Source organism: Nycticebus coucang, chromosome 10 (genome assembly GCF_027406575.1).
Source record: "Nycticebus coucang isolate mNycCou1 chromosome 10, mNycCou1.pri, whole genome shotgun sequence".
Taxonomy (NCBI): Eukaryota; Metazoa; Chordata; class Mammalia; order Primates; family Lorisidae; genus Nycticebus; species Nycticebus coucang.
Window position 1 is genome coordinate 47,246,061 of NC_069789.1, and position 17,655 is coordinate 47,263,715.

Below are 17,655 nucleotides of genomic sequence, written 5' to 3' on the forward strand. Positions count from 1 at the left end.
CGGCAACACCTCACAGTGTGGAGTAAATGAAAGAACCCTTGGCTCCCTCTAACGGCACTCCTTCCAACTGCAATACATCCCAGTAGGATCTCAGAGTCTGCAGTCCTTTCCTGGAGAGACACAGTTGGTTGAGAGTCTTTAAAAGGTATTTGCATTTTATTTAGAATTTTGAAAAAATCATTATCAAAGATGTATGATTCATGTAAGAGTAGCAGACCACTAGGTATTATGAATGCTCCATTAATACTCTAAAACAGTGTATTATCTGGAGTTCAAGACCTTGAAAATATGCAGCATATCACCTTGGATACTCACACTCCCTTAAGCTCCCTGGCCTGAGCTTTTCATCTGTGAAGCATGAGGGCTGAACTCCAGGTCTGCTGCCAGCTCAACCCTCTGTTTCTACATGAATTCAAGCCTGGTAAACAATGTCGTTTTTAAATACTTGGAAAAGACTACATAAACAGCATATGTGCACTTAACAACATGGTATTAATAGTTGAAAATGTTAACAAATGGAAAAACATACCATGCTCATGGCTGGGAAGAATCAACATTATCAAAATGTCCATACTACCCAAAGCAATATATAATTTCAATGCACTCCCTATTAAAGCTCCACTGTCATATTTTAAAGATCTTGAAAAAACATTACTTCGTTTTATATGGAATCAGAAAAAACCTTGAATAGCCAAGACATTACTCAGAAATAAAAACAAAACAGGAGGAATCACACTACCAGACCTCAGACTTTACTACAAATTGATAGTGATCAAAACAGCATGGTACTGGCACAAAAACAGAGAAGTAGATATCTGGAACAGAATAGAGAACCAAGAGATGAATCCAGCTACTTACCGCTATTTGATCTTTGACAAGCCAATTAAAAACATTCAGTGGGGAAAAGATTCCCTATTTAACAAATGGTGCTGAGTGAACTGGCTGGCAACCTGCAGAAGACTGAAACTGGACCCACACCTTTCACCATTAACTAAGATAGACTCTCACTGGATTAAAGATTTATTAAATCATAACTGTATACATTGATATGATCATGGGGCATCATACACTCGCTTCATAAACCATTTGACACATTTTTATCACAGTGGTTAACATAGCCTTTCCGGCGTTATCTCAGTTACTGTGCCAAAACATTTACATTCTACATTTACCAAGTTTTGCAAATACCCCTGTAAGATGCACCACAGGTGTGATCCCACCGATCCCCCTCCCTCTACCCACCCCCCCCTTTTCCCACTTCCCCCTATTGTTAAGTTGTAGCTGGGTTATAGCTTTCATGTGAGAGTCCCAAATTAGTTTCATAGTAGGGCTGTGTACATTGGGTACTTTTTCTTCCATTCTTGAGATACTTTACTAAGAAGAATATGTTCCAGCTCCATCCATGTAAACATGAAAGAGGTAAAGTCTCCATCTTTCTTTAAGGCTGCATAGTATTCCATGGTGTACATATACCACAATTTATTAATCCATTCGTGGATCGATGGGCACTTGGGCTTTTTCCATGACTTAGCTATTATGAATTGGGCTGCAATAAACATTCTGGTACAAATATCTTTGTTATGTTGTGATTTTTGGTCTTCTGGGTATATGCCCAGCAGAGGAATTACAGGATTGAATGGCAGATCTATTTTTAGATCTCTGAGTGTTCTCCATATATCTTTCCAAAAGGAATGTATTAATTTGCATTCCCACCAGCAGTGCAGAAGTGTTCCCTTTTCTCCGCATCCACGCCAACATCTCTGGTCTTGAGATTTTGTGATATAGGCTAGTCTCATTGGAGTTAGATGATATCTCAAAGTAGTTTTGATTTGCATTTCTCTGATGATTAAAGATGATGAGCATTTTTTGATATGTCTGAAGGCCGTGCGCCTGTCTTCTTCAGAGAAGTTTCTCTTCAAATCCCTTGCCCAGCCTGCGATGGGATCCCTTGTTTTTTTCTTGCTGATGCGTTTGAGTTCTCTGTGGATTCTGGTTATTAAACCTTTGCCAGAGATATACCCTGCAAATATCTTCTCCCATTCTGAGGGCTGTCTGCTTGCTCTCCTTACTGTGTTCTTAGCTGTGCAGAAGCTTTTTAGTTTGATCAAGTCCCAGTAGTGTATTTTTGAAGCTGCTTCAATTGCCCGGGGGGTTCTCCTCATGAAATACTCACCCAGACCAATCCCTTGAAGAAAATGGATTAAAGATTTAAACTTAAGACATGAAACTATAAAAATACTAGAGGAGAGTGCAGGGAAAACCCTTGAAGAAATTGGTCTGGGCGAGTATTTTATGAGGAGGACCCCACGGGCAATTGAAGCAGCTTCAAAAATACACTACTGGGACTTGATCAAACTAAAAAGTTTCTGCACAGCCAAGAACACAGTAAGTAAAGCAAACAAACAGCCCTCAGAATGGGAGAAGATATTTGCAGGGTATATCTCTGACAAAGGTTTAATAACCAGAATCCACAGAGAACTCAAACGCATCAGCAAGAAAAAAACAAGGGATCCCATCGCAGGCTGGGCAAGGGATTTGAAGAGAAACTTCTCTGAAGAAGACAGGCGCACGGCCTTCAGACATACGAAAAAATGCTCATCATCTTTAATCATCAGAGAAATGCAAATCAAAACTACTTTGAGATATCATCTAACTCCAGTGAGACTAGCCTATATCACAAAATCTCAAGACCAGAGATGTTGGCGTGGATGTGGAGAAAAGGGAACACTTCTGCACTGCTGGTGGGAATGCAAATTAATGCATTCCTTTTGGAAAGATATATGGAGAACACTCAGAGATCTAAAAATAGATCTGCCATTCAATCCTATAATTCCTCTGCTGGGCATATACCCAGAAGACCAAAAATCACAACATAACAAAGATATTTGTACCAGAATGTTTATTGCAGCCCAATTCATAACAGCTAAGTCATGGAAAAAGCCCAAGTGCCCATCGATCCACGAATGGATTAATAAATTGTGGTATATGTACACCATGGAATATTATGCAGCCTTAAAGAAAGATGGAGACTTTACCTCTTTCATGTTTACATGGATGGAGCTGGAACATATTCTTCTTAATAAAGTATCTCAAGAATGGAAGAAAAAGTACCCAATGTACTCAGCCCTACTATGAAACTAATTTGGGGCTCTCACATGAAAGCTATAACCCAGTTACAACCTAACAATAGGGGAAAGTGGGAAAGGGAGGGGAGGGAGGGGGATCAGTGGGATCATACCTGTGGTGCATCTTACAGGGGTGTTTGCGAAACTTGGTAAATGTAGAATGTAAATGTTTTGGCACAGTAACTGAGATAATGCCAGGAAGGCTATGTTAGCCATTGTGATGAAAATGTGTCAAATGGTCTATGAAGCGAGTGAATATGTCCCATGATCATATCAATGTATACAGTTATGATTTAGTAAAAAAAAAAAGAAGAACATGGTATTAATTTTTGTTACAGTAACTTCAATTTTTTAACAGGTAATTCTAATGGCAGATCACGAAACAGCACAGATATAGCTCAATTTTATTTCAGCAACATATCTGACAAAGTCAAATTATCCTGAAGAATAAGACAGAGAAAGGCAGACAGAATTTTCAGTTAGGTGGATTTGTAGCTCACTGGAAAAGAGGAATCCAAAAAGCACAGGACAAACAAATCCTAACAACCTAGAGGTAAGTCTCTAATAAAAAGAAAGCCAGGGGTGTATTCTCGGCATTGTCCCAATCAAAAAATTTAATTCATGATCTGATGAGAAGAAAACTCACCAAATATGTCAGATGGAACAAGGATTTGGTGAGCTTGTCATACCAAAACCAATAAGGTAAAATATAAAAAGATAAATGTAATTCTTTTTATCTTCTTTTTTTTTAATTTCTTAGACATAAGAAGTCCTAGCTTAGAGATTAAAAATTAGCTTAGTTGACTAGGAACTCAAAAATAAGCCATGATAATAACGGCTGCTATTATAATAAGTTGACCATGTGTCAGGTAGTAAGCTAAAAATTATCTCAGTCTTTACAACAACCCTCTGATACAGGCATTATTATTATTATTTTTTTTTTTTTTTTTGACAAAGTCTCAACTATGTCACCCTCGGTGGAGTACCGTAGCATGACAGCTCACAGCAACCTTAAACTCTTGGGCTTAAGCAATTCTCATGCCTCAGCCTCCCAAGTAGCTAGGACTACAGGTGCCCGCCACAACACTCAGCTATTTTTGTTGTTGTTGTTGTTGTTGCTGTTGTTGTCATTGTTGGGATTTTTTGCAGGTTCAGGCCAGGTTTGAACCTGCCAGCCCCGGTGTATGTGGCCAGTGCTCTAACCACTGAACTACGGGTGCCGAGCCCAGGCATTATTATTAACACCATTTTACTGATTAGGCAACTGAGGCTCTGAAGTTCATTGAATAGCTCCAAAAGCCACACAACTGGGATGTAGCAGAGCCACGGTACAAATCCAAGTCCTTCCACCTCAGAAGATCAAATTACCATTGCAAACTGAGACTACATGACGAAATTAATATATGGATCAAGGGAGGTCATAGCTTCATTGACACTTCAAAGCTCCTTCATACACCTAATCAGTATTTCTCCAAATTTCACTGCACTTGGGGAATATATAAAAATGAATCTGACTTCTCTATTCCTCCCAAGAACAAATAAAAAATTCTGAAAATTATATTAAAACATAAAAATGATCTGATATACCTAGCAGAAAAATCCTTTCAGAATGAAGAGGAAATCAAGATATTCTCAACTGAAGCAAAAGTAACAGAATTTATGGCCAGCAGACCTAGTCTAAAAGAATCACTAAAGAAAGTTTTCTAAGTGGAAAAGAAATGATGAAAGAAGAAACTTTGGCAAGAACCTAAGAAGGGAGGAAGAACAAGGTAAGCCACTTGTTATATTTATATGGTAATATGTTACATTTCTAAGGTATATTTATAAAGGACTTTCTTTTTCTTCTTCAGCTTTTAAAAATGCATTCAATGGTTAAGCAAAACAGTTCTAAATGTATGTGCAGAAATACATTTAGGACAATTATTTATGGGAGAGGGTAAAAGGATAAAAAAAGAAAAATGGTTAATAAAATTCATTAGAGCTGGTAAAATGAAGACACCAACAGATTGTGATAAACTGTACATTAAGTATGTAATATCTGGAACAATCACTACAGAAGTTCTACAAAGATACTCATTCAAAAATACCTTGTTTCCCCGAAAATAAAACAGTGTCTTATTTTAAGGTGTGCTCCCAAAGATGCGCTAGGTCTTATTTTCAGGGGACATCTTATCTTTCCTGTAAGTAGGTCTTATTTTCGGAGGATGTCTTATTTTCAGGGAAACGGGGTAGTATAGATAAATAAAAAGGGAATTCTAAAAAAATGTTTCAAGTAACTCACAAAGGCAGGAAAAAAGAAAACAAAAATGAAAAAAATAAACAAAAAAATTAAAAACTAAATGTCAGGCGGTGGCGCCTGTGGCTCAAGGAGCAGGGCGCCGGTCCTATATGCCGGAGGTGGCGGGTTCAAACCCAGCCCCGGCCAAAAAAAAACCCACAAAAAAATTAAAAAAATAAAAAAAACTAAATGTCAGGCTTAAGTCATGATATCAATAACTACAGTAAATATAAATGGCCTAAATATACGGATTTAAAAAACAGATAGTAAAAGAGTTTATTAAAAAACACTGGGCCCAGGGAAAGATTAAATTCGGGAAACACCAAATCCTCATGGTTGGTCTTAAAAGATGATTCTTTTTTCTCTGAAATATTAGTTACCTCATACCATACTATCTATCTATGTTACTTATTTTTGTTATTTTCTGCCTCCTCTTATTAAAGCAAAGCTCCATAGGGCAATGATTTTTGTTTATCACTGTTCCAGCCCTAGTCCTAGAATAATGCCTGATATATTGCAGACAGCAGTAAATATCTGTAAACTGAAATGAATCAGTGAAGGAGTGAATGCTAAAACACAAGAGAATAAAAGACTAGAGAGGTAGGCTTAGGCCACTCAGGTGACTGGCTACGAAGCTTGACCTCAGGTGGATCCTTAGAAGATTCAATGGGAGGACTACAGTTGTCCCTCATTACCCATGGAGGGTTAATTCCAGGAACCCCTCCACCCCCCAGGATACTAAAATTTGCAGTTGGTCAAGTCCCTTATATAAAATGGTGTAATATTTGCATATAACCTACACACTCTACTATAATCTTTAAGTCATCTTTTGATTACATATAATTCCCAATACAATGTAAATGCTTAATAAATAGTTGTCAGACTTTATTGTTTAGGGAATAATAAGAAAAAAATCTGTACATGTTCTGTACAGATGCAATCATCCATTTGTTTTCTAAATACTTTCTTTTTTTTTTTTTTTTTTTTGTAGAGACAGAGTCTCGCTGTACCGCCCTCGGTAGAGTGCCGTGGCGTCACACGGCTCACAGCAACCTCTAACTCTTGGGCTTAAGCAATTCTCTTGCCTCAGCCTCCCGAGCAGCTGGGACTACAGGCGCCCGCCACAACGCCCAGCTATTTTTTGGTTGCAGTTTGGCCGGGGCTGGGTTTGAACCTGCCACCCTCGGCATATGGGGCTGGCGCCCTACTCACTGAGCCACAGGCGCCGCCCTGTTTTCTAAATACTTTCAATCCACAACTAGTTGAATCCACAAATGCAGAACATATAGATAGAGAGCCAATGTATATATTTAACATATTGAATCTAAGAATATATCAATTAAATCCTATCATATGTCCTGAAACTTTTACCTTAAGTGTCTATTCTATGTGCCATATACCATACCAGATGCTATATATACATTTTCTTTATTCTCCAATACCTCCTAAGATACAAGAGATCAATAATTTGACCAAAGTCACTTAGTGGTAAAGTGTGGTGCCAGGATTAATCCCAGATCTGCCCAACTCTAAAACAGCTTTCTAGTTCAAGCCCATCAACAGTGCTACCATGTATTAACAAAGATCATTACGAACATTTATTTCAATATACTTAAGCATAAAATACCTTTTTCAGAGAACTGTATGAAAAGATGGGGATTTCTTAATAATTCACGAAAAGTCAAATACCTTGGTTGATGCCTGGTCGTATTGTGCTGTTGTTCTCACTAGTTCATCCCTACTTTTGTTCAAAACTTTCTCTTTGTCAATTAATTCCACTTTTGCTTTCTCCAGTTGAAGCTGGGTTTCTTGAAATTTATTCACTTGGCCTTTCATTTCTTTTTCTTGTCCTTGTAGACACAGTTCCAACTCACCAATCTTGCTTCTTAGGTCTTAAACAACAAACAAAAACCACAGTTCAATAGGGCAGGAGAAATAGATTTTCTAATATTTTCACAAAGAAACCTGGTAGAGAAAATGTTTTTCTAAAATCAAGAATACTACATTATTGGGGCTACAAAAAGTACATCAAATATAACACCAAATTCATTAAAATTACCTCTTGGTTTTACAAACTGGCAAATTTAGTATTTGTTCCATGCCCATATCCATACAAATTAGGGCTAAGTAGTGAAAAGTTCACCCTCCTGTATCCTCTGGTAGCTTTACCTCCAGTAAAAATCAAGACAGTGTGAACCTACTATACTGCCAAAATTAACAATGTTTTTTTTTTTTTTTCCCACATACACTTGACACTGATACCAATGGCATTGGCACTGTGACAGCTCTCACCAGTGAACACTGATGATGATTTTCAATATATCATAGCACTGGAAATTATCATATTCTACAGAGCAGATTCCAAAACACCACCTGGTACCCTTGGCTGTCAGATGTAGCACAGCACAGCAGCCAAGGTTACAGGTTTGCTCCCATATGGACAACCTGGCAGTGCAGAACAAAGCTATTCTGCAGATACAAGCATAACCTCTGGCCAAAGCCAGTCAGATCACAGGCTTGTTCTATAGGCCATAAAAAGAGCCAGATGAGAAGCGGGGGGGGGAGTACAAACTAAAACCAATCTACTCACTCTGTTTCTGGAAAGGTAAGTCAAAGTCCCTCAACCTACTTTCAAAAGTTTCAGGACACAAGCATTTCAATACATTCCAAAACTGTCGTATCTTTTACCATCATGAAAAAGGCAGTTTTTCATACAACCAGCCTGAGATGCTGAACACTGATGTGTCTAATAAAACACATACATACTTTCTGGGATTAAAAATATGGGGAATCACCTGAGAAATTATCTCAGGAGAAGTTAACTTAAATTTAGCTCAAGAAGTTACCTTGATTCTGTGCTTTTAATTGATCCAAAAGATGAGAACTGCTAGAATTATCGCAGAAACTGCTATCTCTTTTCCCTATTTGCAAAGTTGATTGACTCGGGGTCACCTCTTGTTCTCCAGAAAAATAAGATGTAGAGAAATCTCTCCTCACTGGAGTTTTTTGAGAATTAGAAGAAAGATGACTTGGGGTCCTCTCTTTTTGCCATGAGAACACAGATGATGAAGCCTGATGTCGAGCAATGTCTCGGTGGTTCATGGTGGTTTGGGGAAGAGTCTGGCTCACTTTCTGTATAAATAGAAATCTTTAGAGCCCTTTGGAAATCTCAATGCTCAAGGCTATTTATTTTTAGACAGAACATAAAGCCATACTACCAAGAACTTAACACTTGCACTGTATGCCAAGTTAAGGAAACCAGAAGTCCCAAGTCCCAGTGAAGAAATTCCCTAATGGTCAGACTTCTCAGAACTGAAGAGATAAGCTACTACCATCCAAGACTCAACCTATTTAAACAGGGCTAAATCTTGGTATTTATTCTGTATCCCTCTGTAATCCATTAAACATATGTGAATATTCACTATAATTTTGAAATTCTAAAATTGGCTTTACTTTGCCTGTTCTTGGTCACCACCCCTCTAGCTTTGCAAAAAAAGAATTAAAAATTAAATATTAGCCTAATGAATTACTTCAATAACCTCACTTTCTACCATACTACTACTCCTAAAAAGGTCATATATTTCTTAGGTATCTCACATAACATACATTTGTGGATTTTCTATTGCTTTGTATTAGATAATCTGTTCTCTGTGTTCCCATTCTGAAAAGTATCAAGACTTGGGTGTAGATGTCACATTAAATTTCTTTAGAGCAAGCACTTTTCTTCCCATAAGTAGAAGTTTCATGTTTACAGAGACTTACATTCTCTATAAAATAACTCTGAGAACCAATGTCAGAGGCAGAAATGGTACAAATGACTGAGCTAGGTGACAAAGCCCATGATATTGCCAAGTATGGTGGCTCACATCTATACTCCTCACACTCTGGGAGGTCAAGGCAGGTGTTCAAGACCAGAGCCTGAGCTCACAGGTTCAAGACCAGACAGAGCCAGAACAAGACCTTGTCTCTAAAAGGGCATTGTGGCAGGTGTCTGTAGTCCCTTGGGTGGCTAAGGCAAGAGAATCACTGGAGTCCAAGAGTTTGAGGTTACTGTGAACTGTGATGCCACAGCACTCCACTGAGGGTGGTGTCACAGTTCACAGCAACCTCCAGCTCTTGGGCTTAGGCAATTCTCTTGCCTCAGCCTCCCAGTAGCTGGGACTACAGGCGCCTGCCACAATGCCTGGCTATTTTTTTGTTGTAGTTTGGCCATGGTGGGGTTGGAACCCACCACCCTATGTATATGGGTGAGCCTACTCACTGAGCCATAGGCACTGCCCCATCAGCCTTAAATTGTTTGCCGAATAATTATGTTTTTGTTTTGTTCTGCTTTTTGAGATAGAATCTCACTTTGTCACCCTCTGTAGAGTGCTTATGGCATCACAGCTCACAGCAACCTCAAACTCTTGGGCTTAAGTGATTCTCTTGCCTCAGCCTCCCAGGTAGCTGGGACTACAGGCACTCGCCACAATGCCCGGTCATTTTTAGAGAAGAGGTCTCAAGCTGGGTCAGGCTGGTCTCAAACCTGTGAACTCAGATAATCCACCTGCTTTGGTCTCCCAGAGTGCTAGGATTACAGGTGTGAGACACCATGCCTGGCCTTAGTTCAGTGGGAAGGCACTATTAAGTGCCAAAGTGGGGTTTTTTTTTTTGTTTTTTTTGTTTTTTTAGCAAATAACACCATATAAACAGAAACAGTTGACATAAAATTCAATAGATAACAGCTATTTTCAGGACAATTCCCTGAACTAGACACTTGGGATGTAGAAACCTGCATTTTTGTTCAGTTTGTTGACATTAAACAAATCTTTCCACCTCTGCCTTTCTGTTTATTTATCATATCAATATGGAGTTTAAAACCCACATCAGCAGTTTATTTATTTATTTATTTATTTATTTATTTTTGAGACAGAGTCTCACTCTGCCAACCTGGGTAGAGCACCAGGGTGTCATAGCTCACAGCAACCTCAAACTCCTAGGCTTGACCAATTCTCTTGCCTCAGGCTCCTGCATAGCTGGGACTACAGGCACCCACCACCAAGGCTGGCTAGTTTTTCTATTTTTAGTAGAGACAGGGCCTCTTCCTCAGGCTGCTCTTAAGCAATCCACCTACCTCAGGCTCCCAGAATGCCAGGATCATAGGCATGAGCCATGGTGCCCAGGCAGCACTTTATTTAAAAGAATTGAAGAAATTATGTTGTTGGTAATATTCTCCTCTGAAATAAACATTTCACTTAAAAAAAAAAAAAAAGAAGAAGATCCCCCGCAAAGCCCACATCCCCAGTAGTAATCACCATTTTCCATCTGAAGGACTGCATTAGAAGCAGTTGCTTCCAGTGCAGAGCCAGCCAGTGAGCCTCAGGAATTCTCTGGTCTCACCCTCTTCAAACATGCTCTTTATCATTAGATCTTAAAAGGGAAATAATTGCGTGGCAATTGTTTCTGTAGAATTCCATGAACACTGAGGATAAATGAACCACCCCACTTTACTTACTCCTACCTATTATTAAAACTAAAAAATAATCATCCACAATGAACCAGGAACTTTTTCTCAGGATAAGAAAAATAAATCTAGGTAAAACAGATTTTTCTCTAACCTATTGTATCTTACATCAAAGTACTTCTGTAACTGCATACTGCATTATAAAGTCCATAGTTTACTTACTTTTTTTTTTGTAGAGACAGAGTCTCACTGTACCGCCCTCCGGTAGGGTACCGTGGCGTCACATGGCTCACAGCAACCTCTAACTCTGCTGTGTTACGCAATTCTCCTGCCTCAGCCTCCCGAGCAGCTGGGACTACAGGCGCCCGCCACAACACCCGGCTATTTTTTTGTTGCAGTTTGGCCGGGGCTGGGTTTGAACCCGCCACCCTCGGCATATGGGGCCGGTGCCCTACTCACTGAGCCACAGGCGCCGCCCTCATAGTTAACTTACTTTTGCCTGCAAGGCTTTAACCTCTGCCTCTAATCTTTTTCGTTCTTCAACTTCTTTATTATACTTGTCCTTTAGATCTTCATACTTAGAGCCTAAAACAAACAATACAATACAGTTTTATATAAATCACTGATTTAATGACGGAATTCACAAATCAAAAGGATTAAGGCTAGGCTAAAAATATTACACCAAATAGAACATTTTGGATAGGGAAATATATTACAATACTGATCAAGTTGCTCAAATATAAAAATACAAGGAAATACAGGTGTTTTGAATATTTAAAAACTGAACTTCTTTTCAAACACCATAGAAGGATAAACTGAAAAGCTTAAACGCTTAGGCCAGCGGCTCAACATAATTCAACATATATGCAAATGGATACTTAGCAAACACCCAAATTAAAAGTTTAATTCAAAGTTGAATTAATTCATTTCTTTCAGAGAATTAAAAATCTCAATAAAAGAGCTATTTATACCAAGAAAAAAAAAATCTTTACCGCTGTAACAATGACTTGGTGTTAGCGAAGTTGTAAAAATTTTTTGTGGTGTATTGCATGGATTCAGAGAGACATCTGCGGACTGTGCAGCTTGTTGGGTTCTTTCAAGTTCAGATTTACACCTGTCAGAAAGGACCCAAGAGGAAGACAAATAAGTTAGAACAAAGGCTACAGAATACCAACGCCATACATTCCCAGAAAATAAACTTACAAAGGAAATCATCCTCTAAGAACTCTTAACCATTTCATTTATCCAGCAGCATTTAGTAAGAGCTATGTGCCAGGTTATAAATGCATCCCCTGCCTTCAAAGAAACTCAGTCTAGTTAGAGAAACAGAAATAGAAGCTACTAATTACCATGTTATTAAGGCTATAATGAAGATCTATAATTATTACTAAAACAGCAAAAAATTCAGGGGTTAGAGATATATTCCAAGCAAACATATGCTGACTCAAAGGCCCAGAGATACAGAAGAACCTAGAACTTCAGAAATGGAAGGAAAGTAATGCCACTGAAGCATGGGCTCAAATCATGAGAATGGACAAACCAAAGGATTAGTATTTAATGGCTAATTCATTAGCAATTCATAATTGCTAATCACATTCCTTATTTAGTCATTACAAAAACACAGACTTGATATACTGATCATGAATTATACGACATTTAAAAAAAGATTAAGTTAATACAATATATCTAGAAAAGATATGGCTGGAAACAATTAAGAAAAAATGGATAAAATAAGTTATATATACATATACACAGGTAATGTACATATGATAAATAACATATCATTCAAGAAAGTTCTAAACACCTTTCACAACCAAACACACATTAAAATAGGGTTCAATTACTCAAATGGAGAAAATAAGTTACATATACATATATACAGATAATGTATATATAATAAACAACATATCATTCAAGAAAGTTCTAAACACCTTTCACAACCAAATACACATTAAAATAGGGTTCAATTATTGCAAGTCTCTAATATCTTGGATTTGAACTTAATATAAGATAAATACTCCATTAGAATGGCTGAGGGTATGCACTAGTCTCTGTGTCATGGGCATATTATTCAAAAGAGGGAGTGAAGAAAGTAACTCAGTGCCCTTAGTTCCAACCAACTCCAAATTCAATCTGGGAAGAAAGAGACAATGTGTGAGCTAACAATAATAACAAACCTAATCATCACACTTGAGCTTACACAAAGAACCAGCAATATATAGAAATGTCCTAGCCCCAAAACCTGTGGGATACTGCAAAAGCAGTTTTGAGAGGAAAATTCATTGCTTTAGATGCCTACATTCAAAAAACAGAAAGAGAGCACATCAACAATCTCACAAGAGATCTTATGGAATTGGAAAAAGAAGAACAATCTAAGCCTAAAATCAGTAGAAGAAAATAAATATCCAAAATCAAATCAGAGATCAATGAAATTGAAAACAAAAGAATCATTCAGAAAATTAATGAAACAAGAAGTTGGTTTTTTGAAAAAATAAATAAAATAGATAAACCATTGGCCAGACTAATGAGGAATAGAAAAGTAAAATCTCTAGTAACCTCAATCAGAAATGATAAAGGGGAAATAACAACTGATCCCAGAGATACAAGAGATAATCTCTGAATACAACCGAAAACTCTATGCCCAGAAATGTGACAATGTGAAGGAACTGGATAAATATTTGGAATCACACCCTCTCCCTACACCCAGCCAGGAAGAAATAGAGCTCCTGAACAGACCAATTTCAAGCACTGAGATCAAAGAAACAATAAAAAATCTTCCAACCAAAAAATGCCCTGCTCCAGTTGGCTCAACTCGAGAATTCTATCAAACCTTCAAGGAAGAGCTTATTCCTGTACTGCAGAAATTATTCCAAAAAATTGAGGAAGAAGGAATCTCCCCCAACACATTTTATGAAGCAAACATCACCCTGATACCAAAACCAGGAAAAGACCCAAACGAAAAGGAGAATTTCAGACCAATCTCACTCATGAATATAGATGGAAAAATTCTCAACAAAATCCTAGCCAATAGATTACAGCTTATCATCAAAAAAGTCATTCATCATGATCAAGTAGGCTTCATCCCAGGGATGCAAGGCTGGTTTAACATACGCAAGTCCATAAACGTTATCCACCACATTAACAGAGGCAAAAATAAAGATCACAGGATCCTCTCAATAGATGCAGAAAAAGCATTTGATAAAATCCAGCATCCTTTTCTAATTAGAACACTGAAGAGTATAGGCATAGGTGGCACATTTCTAAAACTGACTGAAGCTATCTATGACAAACCCACAGCTAATATTTTACTGAATGGAGTAAAACTGAAAGCTTTTCCTCTTAGAACTGGAACCAGACAAGGTTGTCCTCTGTCACTTTTACTATTCAACAGAGTGCTGGAAGTTCTAGCCAATACAATTAGGCAAGACAAGGAAATAAAGGGAATCCAAATGGGAGCAGAGGAGGTCAAACTCTCCCTCTTTGCTGACGACATGATCTTATACTTAGAGAACCCCAAAGACTCAACCACAAGACTCCTAGAAATCATCAAAAAATACAGTAATGTTTCAGAATACAAAATCAATGTCCACAAGTCAGTAGCCTTTGTATACACCAATAACAGTCAAGATGAGAAGCTAATTAAGGACACAACTCCCTTCACCATAGTTTCAAAGAAAATGAAATACCTAGGAATATACCTAACGAAGGAGGTGAAGGACCTCTATGAAGAAAACTATGAAATCCTCAGAAAGGAAATAGCAGAGGATATTAACAAATGGAAGAACATACCATGCTCATGGATGGGAAGAATCAACATTGTTAAAATGTCTATACTTCCCAAAGCAATCTACCTATTCAATGCCATTCCTATCAAAATACCAACACCGTACTTTCAAGATTTGGAAAAAATGATTCTGCGTTTTGTATGGAACCGGAAAAAACCCCGTATAGCTAAGGCAGTTCTTAGTAATAAAAATAAAGCTGGGGGCATCAGCATACCAGATTTTAGTCTGTACTACAAAGTCATAATGGTCAAGACAGCATGGTACTGGCACAAAAACAGAGACATAGACAGCTGGAATCGAATTGAAAACCAAGAAATGAAACTAACATTTTATAACCACCTAATCTTTGATAAACCAAACAAGAACATACCTTGGAGGAAAGACTCCCTAATTCAATAAATGGGGTTGGGAGAACTGGATGTCTACATGTAAAAGACTGAAACTGGACCCACACCTTTCCCCACTCACAAAAATTGATTCAAGATGGATAAAGGACTTAAATTTAAGGCATGAAACAATAAAAATCCTCCAAGAAAGCATAGGAAAAACACTGGAAGATATTGGCCTGGGGAAAGACTTCATGAAGAAGACTGCCATGGCAATTGCAACAACAACAAAAATAAACAAATGGGACTTCATTAAACTGAAAAGCTTCTGTACAGCTGAGGAGACAATAACCAAAGCAAAGAGACAACCCACACAATGGGAAAGGATATTTGCATATTTTCAATCAGACAAAAGCTTGATAACCAGGATCTATAGAGAACTCAAATTAATCCACATGAAAAAAAGCCAACAATCCCATAGATCAATGGGCAAGAGACATGAATAGAACTTTCTCTAAAGATGACAGACGAATGGCTAACAAACACATGAAAAAATGTTCATCATCTCTATATATTAGAGAAATGCAAATCAAAACAACCCTGAGACATCATCTAACCCCAGTGAGAATGGCCCACATCACAAAATCTCAAAACTGCAGATGCTGGCGTGGATGTGGAGAGAAGGGAACACTTTTACACTGCTGGTGGGACGGCAAACTAGTACAACCTTTCTGGAAGGAAGTATGGAGAAACCTCAAAGCACTCAAGCTAGACCTCCCATTTGATCCTGCAATCCCATTACTGGGCATCTACCCAGAAGGAAAAAAATCCTTTTATCATAAGGACACTTGTACTAGACTGTTTATGGCAGCTCAATTTACAATCGCCAAAATGTGGAAACAGCCTAAATGCCCACCAACCCAGGAATGGATTAACAAGCTGTGGTATATAATACCATGGAATACTATTCAGCCATTAAAAAAAATGGAGACTTTACATCCTTTTTATTAACCTGGATGGAAGTAGAAGACATTATTCTTAGTAAAGCATCACAAGAATGGAGAAGCATGAATCCTATGTACTCAATTTTTATATGAGGACAATTAATGAAAATTAAGGTTATGGGAGGGGAAGCAGAAAGAGGGATAGAGGGAGGGGGGTGGGGCCTTGGTGTGTGTCACACTTTCTGGGGGCAAGACATGATTGAAAGAGGGACTTTACCTAACAATTGCAATCAGTGTAACCTGGCTTATTGTACCCTCAATGAATCCCCAACAATAAAAAAAAAAAGAAATGTCCTAGCCAAGCGTGGTGGCTCATACCTATAATCCTAACATTCTGGGAGGCCCATGCAGGTAGATTCCTTGTGCTTAGGAATTCAAGACCAGCCCAAGCAAAGACAAGACCCCATCTCTACTAAAAATAGCAAAGAAAAAACAGCCAGACATGGTGGCTCACGCCTGTAGTCCCAGCTACTCAGAGGCAAGGCAAGGGGATCACTTGAACCCCAGTGTTTAAGGTTGCTGTGAGCTACAATTGCACCATGGCACTCTAGCCTAGACGACAGAGTTAAACTCTGTCTCAAAAAAAAGGGAGAAAAAAATGTTCTGCAAATATTAAAAACACCAAAAAGAAACAGCAAAATCAACTTTAATATTTTATTTAACTACATGCAAGATATTATTATTACAATTTATAATAAAAAATGATTAATGAAATAATTTCTTTTGTATTAAATCTTTACAATCTGTTAATGTACTTACAGTTCATCTCAGTTAGTACCAGCCACATTTTAAGTACTCAATAACCCCATGGAACCAGTGACTAGTGATGTAGAAAGTGTATGTCTGGGCTCCCGCTGTGCAGCGACCTTGATTGGCTCCGGCCCAGACCTCTGTAAGAGCCGCGCCACGACCCCTAACCAGGAACTGCTCAGGCACTGCAGGAGTCGCACAATCCTGCGTCCTCCCTCCTGTACCCTCCCTGCCTCCACACCGCCCGCTCATCTGGCCAGGGACTCTGGTAGCCGCGGAGCCCTCCCTGCCTCTGTGCAGAGCCCTTCCCCTGGCCAAAGACTGCTGGAGCCTTGGGCTTTCTGTGCCAAAGTCACTGGGCACCAGGCACTCCCAGAATCGTGTGCACGAACCCCCGCCCTGTTGCTGGATCCAGGTGTGTCACACTCCGGAGCTGCATCCACAACCAGAACTCCTTGGCTGGGGTAGCCCCAGACGAACCACACAGGGTCACTCCCTACAAAGATCCAGCAACAATAGAGTGATCCCACTAGGGTCTAATCTTAGAGAGTCACCTCCCCAACTCTGAGGACCGCCAGAGGCAATGGTGAAAAATAATCATGAGGCGAAATCAATAGAAAAACTCTGGCAATATGAATAATCAGAGTAGATCAACTCCCCCAAGGATCAATGGGGCAGACACAGCACAAGATCCCACGCACAAATAGCTGAGATGTCAGACATCAAATTCAGAATCTGGATAGCAAATAAGATCGAATTAGAATTCCAAGCAGTAACACAAAAGATATCTCAAGAATTCAACGAATTCAAAGACGAAATGACCAAAGATTTTGACACACTGAGACAATAAGTTGCAGCCCTCAAAGATCTGAAAAACACAGCAGAATCCCTCAGTAACAGAATGGAGCAAGCAGAAGTAAGGATTTCTGACACTGAAGATAAAG

The 17,655-nt window shown here is 38.7% G+C and overlaps 1 protein-coding gene across 1 annotated transcript in view; it reads right to left on the reverse strand.

Annotated features, from left to right (window-relative positions):
- CENPF (centromere protein F) overlaps positions 1-17,655 on the reverse strand; it is an 83,308-nt gene that overhangs the window by 52,219 nt on the left and 13,434 nt on the right. The window contains exons 4-7 of the mRNA XM_053607517.1: positions 11,839-11,960; positions 11,340-11,431; positions 8,250-8,535; positions 7,093-7,295 (exon numbers count right to left, since the gene is read on the reverse strand). Coding sequence (XP_053463492.1) covers positions 7,093-7,295; positions 8,250-8,535; positions 11,340-11,431; positions 11,839-11,960 — 703 coding nt within the window. The remainder of the gene's footprint in view (positions 1-7,092; positions 7,296-8,249; positions 8,536-11,339; positions 11,432-11,838; positions 11,961-17,655) is intronic.